This window comes from Vipera berus, assembly GCF_964194415.1.
Source record: "Vipera berus genome assembly, chromosome: 1".
NCBI classification, from domain to species: domain Eukaryota; kingdom Metazoa; phylum Chordata; class Lepidosauria; order Squamata; family Viperidae; genus Vipera; species Vipera berus.
In genome coordinates this window covers 67,377,140-67,389,371 of record NC_138202.1, presented here as the reverse complement: position 1 = coordinate 67,389,371, position 12,232 = coordinate 67,377,140, and the positions used below count along the sequence as shown (strand labels likewise).

The 12,232-nt window shown below is 37.1% G+C and overlaps 1 protein-coding gene across 6 annotated transcripts in view; it reads left to right on the top strand.

The window, feature by feature from the left end:
• Positions 1-12,232, top strand: part of INO80 (INO80 complex ATPase subunit) — an 87,283-nt gene that overhangs the window by 46,437 nt on the left and 28,614 nt on the right. For 5 of the 6 annotated variants that reach the window (XM_081314631.1, XM_081314627.1, XM_081314628.1 and 2 more), the window contains 7 exons: positions 1,450-1,544; positions 3,714-3,786; positions 4,661-4,819; positions 7,544-7,646; positions 8,296-8,384; positions 9,370-9,525; positions 10,790-10,949. In XM_081314631.1, the coding sequence (XP_081170757.1) occupies positions 1,450-1,544; positions 3,714-3,786; positions 4,661-4,819; positions 7,544-7,646; positions 8,296-8,384; positions 9,370-9,525; positions 10,790-10,949 (835 nt within the window). Of the gene's footprint in view, positions 1-1,449; positions 1,545-3,713; positions 3,787-4,660; positions 4,820-7,543; positions 7,647-8,295; positions 8,385-9,369; positions 9,526-10,200; positions 10,331-10,789; positions 10,950-12,232 lie in introns of those variants that run through there. The other variant, XR_014024715.1, reaches the window with a different exon arrangement.

Here is a 12,232-nt window from a genome sequence, read left to right as displayed (position 1 = left end):
CTTAGCAACAGAAATTTTGGGCTGAATTGTGGTCATAAATTGACCTGTATCTGTAATTATGTTTCATATATCCAATGTTTTCTTTTTACTAAAGAGGCAATGGATTATGTTCTAAAAGAATTGCTTTGATGAAAATTCAGGTATTTGTCTTTGAGTTGAATATGTGGGTAGTGTACAGATTTTATTGTCTTTGTCATTCCCAGTGGATCAGAGGATGACTCAGTGTTTTAGCTGCCTCAGTAAACAATTTTTTTCCACTTAAGATGGATGTTATTATTTTACAAAATTAGTGTTTCTGGTGTCACAGTGACCGCTTCTACTCAACAGGCTTAGTGAAAAGAGGTTCAAGTGATTTTAATAGAAGCATGCTATTAATATTTTATTGGTATCTTTTGGAATCTGTAAAATTAAACAATGTCATGCAGTGCCTGCCTTCTGGGACACTATTCCCCTGGAGATCCATCTGGTCTCTGCCCTGATTCTGCTTAAAATTAAATTTTGGCTTTTCCACCTGATTGTGGTTTAGGGTGTATGATTTACTTATTTATTTATTTATTTATTTTAATTCCATTTATATCCCGCATATATCATCATATATTTATATATATGATGAGCTGCTTATCGGCGTCCACATGTTAATTTGAATGTTTTTTTTCTGTTTTGGAGCCCTTAATTCTTTTATTTGTTATACTGGTTCTTTCTGTTTTTAATAATGCATGTTGTACAGAGTCTTTATGTAATCAGGCAACCCTGTAAGTTTTGTAAACTTATATTTATTTGCTAGGTGATGTGCAAAGATCTGAAATAATTACTTAGCCAGTATGTTGGGTCCTCCCGTAACCAAATATTGTATAGGCATACCTTGACCTTTACAAGAAGATGACTAATTTTTATTCAAATGTTAGGAAAAGAGACACCAAGAGTACCTGGTGTGGGTCCTTAGTAATGGTAGCACTAAACAGCAGCTTCAATTGGCAGAAATTTGGGTTGGGAATGTCAGTAAAATTCTATATCCAGTATTCTGTTTTACTTGTAGGCAAAGTTAATTATTAAAATGGATAATTTTAAAGCAAATCTACTTTTAGAAGGGAAACATATTCAATCCAATCTTGTAGTTTTGATTTTAAATAACAATTTGTTTTTCTTTTGGGTTTCTGGTTTCAGTATCTCATAATATTGACCTTAATTTTTTTTAAAATGTACCCTAAACACCATTAATATAGGTTTTGTCTTTGAAGGATTTTTTTAGTCGATAGAACATGTTCATCTTCTATGATCATCCATTTGAAGTACATAAAATACAAAATAAAAACTACTGTGTTCTTGGCAGCCAGGTTTCATTTTGCAGCGTAGATACTCATAATATTGCATGCAACTCCGTTCTCAAGGAACAACTATAAGTGCTACAAATTTCAAATGGAGTGGAGCTTCTTGTTTTTTGTTGTTTAGGAATATATGGTTTATAGGAAGCATACATACATGCGGCTAGATGGCTCTTCGAAAATTTCAGAAAGAAGAGATATGGTAGCTGACTTTCAGAACAGGTATGTTCCCCCTCCTCCCATTTAAATATAGTAATAATGTGTGCTGACAAGTGCTTATCTAGCTCCCAAGGAAGAAGTTTCCACCCATACATAAAATCCTGCCCTTGTATTGAGATTTTTTCCAGTTTGCCGAATGGGCCAAAGCTCATTGTTCTATTGCATTAACACAGGGGTAGGCAACCTTGACTCTTTTACTACTGGTGGACTTCAACTCCCAGAATTCCTGAGCCAGCAGGAATTCTGGGAGTTGAAGTCCACCAGTCGTAAAAGAGCCAAGGTTGCCTACCCCTGCATTAACATAAAGAGCTTCTCTGATTCCCCACTTTTATTACATTATCAATCATTCTAACAGCAAACATGAATATTTTGACTATTGAGAGCCTCTGAGAAGAAAGGAAGGTCAGCATGTTAACAAAAATATGATTTGCAGAGCTATAACTTTAAAAAAAAAATCGTGCAGCCAAGGTCCATAAACCAATTTAGTGATTGCATAACCACTAAAATAGTGGCATGAAGAACATTTGAATTTAGTACTACTGTAAATTTGAAATGCCCCATTTCAAGATTTGAGATTGTTGTTTTGAGCTTGCCACAAAAACCTGATGACAATTCATTTGGATAGTGCATTTCTTTCCCCCCCCCTGGCCCCATTTTTGTTTCTGTTGAAATAAGAAAAATAAATGTGTTTTGGTCTGGCTTAGCATATCTACAATATTTTGTGTCTTGAATCTTCCATCAGAAGCACAAATAACGTGGAAACACAGTAGCCAACATTTCAGACTGGCCACTCTGTTGATATCACTGCAATGTCACTGTGCTGCCTACAACACTAAAAGCCTCCCCCCCAAAAAAAATAAATAAATAAATAAAAATGTTTCATTATGGGAACTCAAGTTATAAAGCAATTAATGAAAGACACTGCAATAGTTATTCATTGAATTAGGATGCTTTCAATCTAATGTAACAAAGATATCCTTTAACAAGGATAAAAAATATATATAAGCAGTTGTTTATACATAACAATCCCCAAATATTTTCCATATGGTTTCTGCACACAATGCAGAATGTCCATTTCCTATAATCATTTTCTGATAAATTATGTCCATCCAGTGCCATTCCTTTGCTTAACAACTGTGATTTGATTAATGACCACAGTAAAAATGATGATAAAATCAGGTCCAGTTACATAGATATTCTGGTCCCAATTCTGGTTCCAAATTTTATATCAAAGTGGTCATAAGTGGAGGACTGCCTGTAATATGTAGCTATTGCCACAGGCAATAGACCTGGAACAGTGTAGGTAATGCTCACTCTTAAGTGCATCTCAGAAGACTGCTACATGTACTTCTGCCAACTAGACATGTTCTTTTCCCATGTGTACAGTACAAGCTATCCTCTTCCACAAAACAATGTGAAAACATTTGCCAGGTCTACTGTCTTTCCTCCTAGTGAGGTATTGTAGATATGGAAGCTATGGGGAGCATCAACCTGTGCTGCCATCACACCGCAGCCCCCATGGCCTCCATTGGCTGGTTGCCTACCATATGGATCTTTCAGAATAACAAATGAAAGTTCTTATGTTTCCTTGTGAAGAGTTAAAACAAAGGAAAAGAATGGGAAATAAAAGAAGGGAATCCAGTCTTCCAGATACAGGCAGCTTAAAATATATTGGACTAGGATAGTTGTGTTATAGTGGAATGAAAGCATATCTGTACATAAATGTTTTGTTGTACAGAGAGAGAGAAACCTCTGTTTGATGTCTGAGAACTTCATTAAAATTTGACAGAATATCACAGGAAGACTTAAACCTATTACTTTAAGTGGTTATTTGAGATGGAGAGAATGTTTGCTCAGAATAGATGCGTTCACTCTGTTGGAAGTTTTAGTTCCTAATTGGTTTTTCAAAATTTAAAGAATTGCACTGTTGAAAATACTCATTTTGCTGCAGCGTGATTTTAAAATGTGGGGCCTCTTGTCCTTAGAATTTACCATTACCTAACTTTGTTTTACATATTGATGCAAAATGTGATTCTTTACATGTATTTAGAACTCTAGCCTTTAAAGTACAGTTTTTCAAAGAATATATATAATATTTTGATTTCTGACTATCATGATATAATGCTTGTGCAATAAAGTGATTACAGCTATGTTTCTTTTCCGTTTCAATAGGAATGATATTTTTGTGTTCTTACTAAGCACGAGAGCTGGTGGTTTAGGCATTAATCTTACAGCTGCTGATACAGTAAGTAAACAGATTGGCTTTATAATATTTGATAACTGCAATCAATTTACATTAAAGTAAGAAATCCCATTAATTAAGGGTGCAGACCTAGATTTTTCCACATAAGAGCTGGAATTTGTCTCATTAGTGTAGTACATTATTTCTGTTATAGCTTTATGTGAATTATAGTATCAAATTACACCAATACAAAAATGGGAAGTTTAAAAAAAGAACTGCTCTGCAGAGGACGTCTATGCATTCAGTTTACCCATTTCTCAGTAATACACTTCTTTCTCCAGCATCTCTATTACACTGTTACAAATTACATTAAGGCAAAATAAGATTTATTTTTGCTTGTGATGAGAAAAGGAACAATTTTTCAATATTTTTCAATATTTTCTCCCAGAACTTGTAGAATCAGTGTAGTAACAAAATGCTTAATATCGTAAGAGTCAGCTATAAAAACTCCTTTTTCTTGTTTATTTGTACGGTTAGATCCAACTAATTTCTTCAAGGTGAAGAGATAAGTAATGTTCTCGTGATCTTTCTCTCCAGCAAGTCAACACCACAGATCATATAGCCAAATGCTCTTCTTCTTTTTCTTCCATTTTTCATGTTTTTGAACTGATAGAATAAGTTCTTTGCTGACAACAATCACAGATCTACCTTGATTTTTTTTCTGAAGTGACAAATATGTCATAGAAGAAATAACAGATGGGTAGCAACTTGCATCTTCCTTGTATCAAACAATAAAGTTTTGTCCTAAAAACTCACTGAATGGGCCAGTATCCTTATGATTCATTTTAAAGAACTGTTATAAACATAATCCCTGTAGCAAACTGTAATATTGAGTTAATTTTGTATATGTAACTTGTTTAAAAAAATGTCCTGACAGGTCATTTTCTACGATAGTGACTGGAATCCAACAGTGGATCAACAGGCTATGGATCGAGCTCACAGGTTGGGTCAGACAAAACAAGTCACTGTGTATCGACTGATTTGTAAAGGCACTATTGAGGAGCGCATCTTGCAAAGGGCTAAAGAAAAAAGTGAGGTAAGAGACCAGAATATTAATTATATATGAGATAGCTGGGAAGTGGAATTGTGGGTATTGAGAATGGAAGCCATTTGTCTCTGTGGAGAAAAACTTATGTCTGATAGAAAGACAATCACGTTATAAAGAAAAGTATATTAGTTTATTTAAAAGTTCTGACTTACATAAACTGCTGTGCAGAAACCTATTATTTGACAAAGTCTTCTGGCTTTTCTTTGGTTATCATTAGAGTTAGTAGAGCCCTTGCTTTCCTAGTAGAGGGTTTTCTCTCTATATAAAGTAGCAGATAACTGCAAGTTACAAGATCTTAGGCTTAGGACCCTGTGGCCATTTTATTCTTTCCACAAGCTGTTCTTCCCATAATGGTCAACTGCCCCTGGGTATATCTGTTCCTCCTCCTTTCTCAGTTGTAGATTTTACTAGGTTTCCTGGGCTCTTCATGGCTTTTTCATGGCAGCTTTGCTTTTACAGAGTGAGTTGCTTAGCTGGTGATAAAGCGAGTCATCCTAGTTTGTTACTAGCTCATGTTGCATCTGTTATATATACCTCTTTCATGGTCTTGGTGAAGGAGCCTTTCATTTATGCTGTTAAAGCTAATGTTACTTATAGATTTCAAGCAGCAAGTGTGAGGCAGTATTATTGTCCAGCAGTATCCACTGCGTTACCAAGAGGCCTTTCTATAGAGGTTGTGAAAGAATTGTGCACAGTGCAGATGCCAGCAGAAGACATGTGGCACAAGCAGGATAACTCTCTTTGTTACCATAAGTGAGTGAGTCACTGAAGATGGCCAATACTATGAGATTTATAACAACACTGATCCAGCAAGATTTGCTCTGACTAAACAAGAAGGAGAATAAATATGGGTACTTTGCATAATGAACATGGCAATTGCCTGGATAAATTCGTGCAGCTTTCTTGGCAAGATTTTTGACGCTACCTTCTTCAGAAGTCTGAGAAAGTAACTGACCTAGTTACCCAGCTGGTTTAGTGCCCAAGGCAGGATTAGAACTTAACACTCTCCCAGTTTCTGGCTCTAACTTCACCAAACTAGTTCTCTTGCATAAGCTATCTTAAGTCTTAAACAATATATATTATACATGTGCAAAAACAGCTGTGTCATTTTGTGTGTATGTAAATATTTGCTTGTATATGTAAAGTAAGAAAAAGGCAAGTTCAGAACAAGAGAAACAAGGTGTGATCTCCAGTAATGACCAATTTCTTTCTCTATTACTTACATTTTTAATATAGTTCTATTTTATATATCTGTTAGAAAAGTTGATATATATATAACATTCTAAGGTTGAACTCCAATTTTGACACCAATTTGAAAAATGTTTTATTTTATCAAGGTGGTTGAATTGTACCCTTCAGACTACTCCAGATTTAGTTCAGTTTTATTGAACTATAGGCTTTGTTTCCTTCAGCCAGAATAACCAATGGATGTGCTGATGGGAAATGGTGATAGCTACAATCCAATGTGTATAATGAGTAGGTTGTTCAGAACATCAAAGTCCCATTGTTTTTGTGTTGTATACCTGTTTTCCTTTAAAGTGGGATTCTTCATAAGACTAGAATGAAATTACAGACTCACATTATTATAGTAATGAGAAGGAGCTCTTACCAACTACCAGAATATTTTGTTTCTTCCTGTTCATTGGGTTTGTCACAATGGTCTCACAATTGTTACTGACTTCTCAATTCTCTGTCTCCTTTTATTTTTATTTGAGCCTGTATTTAGTCATGGATATTTATATGCATATTTCAATATGTGCTAGACTGATTTGGATCATATAATCAAGCTGCAGTTGATTTTAACATAATAACAGAGTTGGAAGGGACCTTGGAGGTCTTCTAGTCCAACCTCCTTCTCAGGCATGAAACCCTATACCATTTGGGACAATGGTGGTCCAATCTCTTCTTAAAAATTTCCAGTGTTAGAGCATTCACAACTTCTGGAGGCAAGTTGTTCCACTGATTAATTGTTCTAACTGTTAGAAAATGTTAGTACAGAAAACATTTTTCAACATATTGATAATCATAATAGTAATAATATTTTTATTTGTTTCAAATTTATTTTTATTTTATTTATTTGTAACCTTGTGTTATTGTTACGAAGGGACGCGGTGGCTCAGTGGGTTAGGATGCTAAGCTTGTTGATCAGAAGGTCGGCAGTTTGGCGGGTCGAATCCTGACTGCCGCGTAACAGAGTGAGCGCCTGTTACTCGTCCCAGCTTCTGCCAACCTAGCAGTTCGAAAGCACGTAAAAATGCAAGTAGAAAAATAGGGACCACTACAGTGGGAAGGTAACAGCGTTCCGTGCGCCTTTGGCGTCCAGTCATGCCGGCCACATGACCACGGAGACGTCCTCAGACAAGCGCTGGCTCTTCGGCTTTGAAACGGAGATGAGCACCGGCCCCTAGAGTTGGAAACAACTAGCATGCATGTGCGGGGGAACCTTTACCTTTACCTATTATTGTTGCAAATAATTAAAAGTGGTGAATATATCCAACACTCCTCCATCTTCCTATTTTTCCCACAACAATAAGCTTGTGAGGTGAGGTGGGCTGCAAGAAAGTGACTGGCCCACAGAAAATTCTGTATTCATAAATACCAGTTTAGTCTACAATACATTTTTAAAGGTGCTTTGTTCTGTTGTGGTCTCTCAATAATCCCTTACAATTCAAACACTGTCTCCAATATTAATACCCTGGGTTCTTTTTTTAGATTCAAAAGATGGTGATTTCGGGTGGCAATTTCAAACCAGACACCTTGAAACCAAAGGAAGTTGTTAGTCTACTTTTGGATGATGAGGAACTTGAAAAAAAATGTATGCTAAATCCTCTTTCCTTCCTAATACATCTGCATGACAATGTTGCTGTTTTTGCTTAGTGTTTTGAACAAGTACTAGAATTTGAGGTGGATTAATTTAACTTTAATATGCTGCAAAGTTAAATCTTATTTTGGCATTTGATCAAAATATGCATTCACGCACTACCATGGAAAATTTCTACGTTTGAAACAGAATGTGAGAAAAAGGAGGACATTTGCTGCCGCTGCTCCTTATCTAGCTAAAACTTAACAATGCAATACAGCAAGAATGATTCTTACATGAAAATTGGCATTTTTCTCCTTTAAAACATTAAAAACAGAAAAAATAACAGTTTTTCATTTATAATGAAACCAAAAATACTGTAGCAAAAAAAAAGACTGTCACTGTAATTCCATTCTATCACTTGCATACTGGTAAATGTTTATGCGAGAGGCATTTTGCATCTCATATCAGCTAATTAAAACATTTTCTTGGAGGAAGGGATGTGCTATATTTGAAAGGGATGTAATTAAAGAGCTAGGATAAATAATTACAGTTAAAGAACTAATACAGACCTGCTTTGTAAACATTACACTGTGTTCTAATATTTTACAATTATATTTGCATATGTGCTGTTTATGATCTTTTCCTATATTTCTTAACACAGTGCGTCAACGTCAAGAGGAGAAACGGCAACAGGAAGAAACAAATCGTGTCAAAGAGCGTAAACGTAAAAGGGAAAAGTATGCTGAAAAGGTATTTTGAATATTCCTTCTCCATTGCTTATATTTATAGCATTAAATGTTATTTTTGTCTTCAGATTCATTTTTTGCTTGCACTTAATAGCCAGCAACGCAACCAGAATATATTTTGATGTAAAATCACAAAGTGATGGAAACCACCAATAGTTTTTAAAACATTGTTTTTCATGTATTGCACATGCACTCAAACCTCAAGGTTTATAAAAGGCTAAACTCCTTCATAGAAAGGGGTGAGTATCTGGTCATTATAATTCGGTTAACGCTGTAATCTAAAGACAGTAAGAGACAGTGGGGGAAGATTTATCAATAAGATCAATTTTTCTGTTTAAGTGGAATTTTTCTTAAATAAAATTTGCCCAACTTTAGAGTTAACTAAAAGTTTTACATTAGCAAACAAAGTATCTTGTTATAAAAGTGCAGCTATTTTCATGCAAATATTTTTATAAAAACCATGTTAGATAATGTAACTTAATTGTAATAGTAAATTATATGATAATATAATATAATCAAAGATATGGAATTGGCAAGGTAATCTAATCCTCACTTAACAATTCTAATTGGGACCAGAATTTCCATCACTAAGTGATGTGGTCGTTAAGCAAAAATTAATGTGGCTGAACAAATGGGTGCTAAGTGAGTACTATCTGTACTTAATAATCATGATACAAGTTTTTTCACACTTAGAGGTTATATCCCTTGAAGGACAATTGCTAAGGATTAAGTTTGAGGTCTGTTTTTTCATGGACTATCAGTAGCTTTTCTAGTAGTACCTCATCCCAGCATGGGATGTGGGACATGATGGATTATTTGGTCTGATCTACCAGGACTCTTAAATTAATATGAAAGTCACATATCAGGCAATATTGTTTTTAATCTTACTGCTTTGTATTGAGTTGGTGAATATTGTTAGCTTAATTTCTAGGGCTCTGGTATATTTCCAAGCTTCATAATTTCTTTTTCTTTTTTTAATTTAACTGCAGAAAAAGAAGGAAGATGAGTTAGATGGGAGAAAAAGGAAAGAAGGCATCAATCTTGTGGTCCCGTTTATTCCATCTGCAGATAATTCAAATCTTTCAGCTGATGGCGATGAGTCTTTTGTTAGTGTAGAGTCTGCCATGCCCAGCCCTTTCAGTGAGGTAAGGATCTCTTTAGGAAACGACTTCATCAATAAATTTATTATCAGGTATCTATTTATTATCCGGACTATCTAAGGGAACACCTGCTGCCGGCATCATCTTCCCATCGTCCTGTGCGCCCCCACAGGGAGGGCCTTCTCAGGGTACCGCCGGTTAATGAATGCCGGCGGGTTATTCCCAGGGGAAGGGCGTTCTCTGTGGGTGCTCCTGCCCTATGGAACCAACTACCCACGGAACTTAGGACTGCCCCCGACCTTCGCTCATTTCGCCGGGACCTGAAAACTTGGCTCTTTGATCTGTTTGGTCCAGACTGTGGGGTTGTTAATTTAACTGGGTTTTAGATTTACTCTTGGGGCTTGAATTTAATTTGTTTTAATTGATTTTAATTTTTTGTATTTCATGGTTTTAACTGCCCTGTAAACCGCCCTGAGTCCTACGGGAATAGGGCGGTATACAAATTCAATAAAATAAATAAATAAATAAATATATGCATTAGAAAATGCATATATTTCACATGTAGTAGAATAAACATTTATGCAGCCGGTTTAGGAAGAAACACAAAATAAGAAACAAAAGCAGAGGTAAGCAGGCGTGATAGAATAGGTGATGGGTAGCAAGCCCACTAGCTTGTCTTCTGATGAATGTGTGTTGTGTGATTTACATAAATCCCTGTAGTGAGCCCCCGCCATCCGGGGAGAACCATTATGAAAGCACCCATCGTGGCCATAGTGGTGCAGTGGTTGGAATGCAGTATGGAGGCTAACTCTTGCCCACTGCCAGGAGTTCAGCCTTCCATTCTTCCAAGGTCAGTAAAATGAGGGCCCAGATTTTGGGGGGCAATATATGGACACTTTAAATCGCTTAGAAAGTGCTGTAAAGTACTATGAAGCGGCATACCAGTAAGTTATGTTGCTATGGCCTCTTGGAATTCCAGAAGTGAATTTGTTTGTTTCTTTTTCCCATTTATAATCTGCCCGTCTCAAATATAGCGAATGTCAGAGACAGAGCATATACAAATAACTTACAAAATAGCTTATCTGTGTTCTTTGAAAGTAGGAGGTAATACACTTCTTCTCATTGAGAAGAAGATACAAGTAGTGCCTAAGGAAAGCAAAACTAGGCTAAAACATTGGTGCTCAGAGGGATATTTTTGGAACAGAGGCGTTTGCAAGAAGCTTTGAGTCGATGTGTTATCAGGAAGCATGTTTCATTTACTAATGTCATTTAAACTTAACGTACAGAATTTTGTTTGTGTATGATTTAGATTTCCATCAACAGTGAGTTGCACATGGATTCCATCCCCCCTGATGAGAGCAGCAATGACATGCTTGTAATTGTAGATGATCCAGCATCTTCTGCACCTCAGTCAAGAGCTACTAATTCCCCAGCTTCCATCACTGGCTCTGTCTCGGATAATGTGAATGGTTAGTACTTATCTGCAACCTTGGCCTAGGAAATACATGATGCGAATTCCATACATTGCATATTGTTCTGAGATTTGCAAACCATTAGACGAGAGGCAATCCAGAAAAGAATGTCTTATTCAGATATGTTAGGTCAGTAAAACTGTATGTCCTGAATAATTTTCTATATGCTTGAGTTTGTTTACTTTTAAATTAAATTCAGAAGTTGATACAAGTGTCTACAGTGACTGAGAAGTGGGAGCTGTATTGTTTCTTCAACTTGGCTAAGACATTATTGGTGCCTTCTGCCAGATCTCTCTTTTGTGGGCTGTTCCTTGAATATCATCTAGTCCAAATGTTTTAAATGGGGTGGGGTGGTGGGGTGGGATTAAAAAAAAACCTTCTTTCTGTCCTGTTTCTCATGCTGTGTATGATTCTATACACCTCAATCATATGCTCAGCCAACTTTTCTGCTAAGCTGAAGTGCCCAACCATGGTAGCCTTTTCTCACCAGTGTCAATTTATTTTTATTTATTTTAATTCCATTTATATCCCGCCCTTCTCCGAAGACTCAGGGCGGCTTACAAGCTTAGCAGTAGCCTTCATTCTATGTATATGGCTGCTTATTAGGGCTTTCACACACACCCCCAAGCGGCATTATTACAAAGTCAGCTTAATTGCCCCCAACAATCTGGGTCCTCATTTTACCTACCTCGGAAGGATGGAAGGCTGAGTCAACCTTGAGCCTGGTGGGACTTGAACCTGCACTAATTGCAGGCAGCTGGTGTTACTTAAGGAGGCGACCACCTCTGTTAGTTCCTTTCTCAAATAAACAACCAGAACTGTGCACATAGTGGTTTGTGTAAGGCAGGGGTGTCAAACTCAATTTCATTGAGGGCCGCATCAGCATTGCGGTTGCCCTCAGGGGGTCGGGTGGGTGTGGCCTACTGGGTGGACGTGGCTAGAGTGCGTATGGCCTACTGGGTGGGCGTGGCCAGCTCTACATCATTCGCATCAAGGGTGCCTATGGGGGCCTGGGCAGGAGTGGGACAGATATGAGGATCTCTGGCAGAAGGAGGGTCTCTGGGCCAGGGCCAAGGCAGTGGGGGCCCATTCCCTCACTGTTGCCAGGATGGCTTCACGCGCCGCATGAAACCACTTCGCGGGCCGGATCTGGCCCCCGGGCCTTGTGTTTGACATGTCTGGACTGTAAGGGCATGACAGTAATTTCATTTTCAGTCCTTTTCCAAATGATTCCTAATGTGGCATTTGCCCTTTTTGAAACTTGGGACATCTGGGTCAGT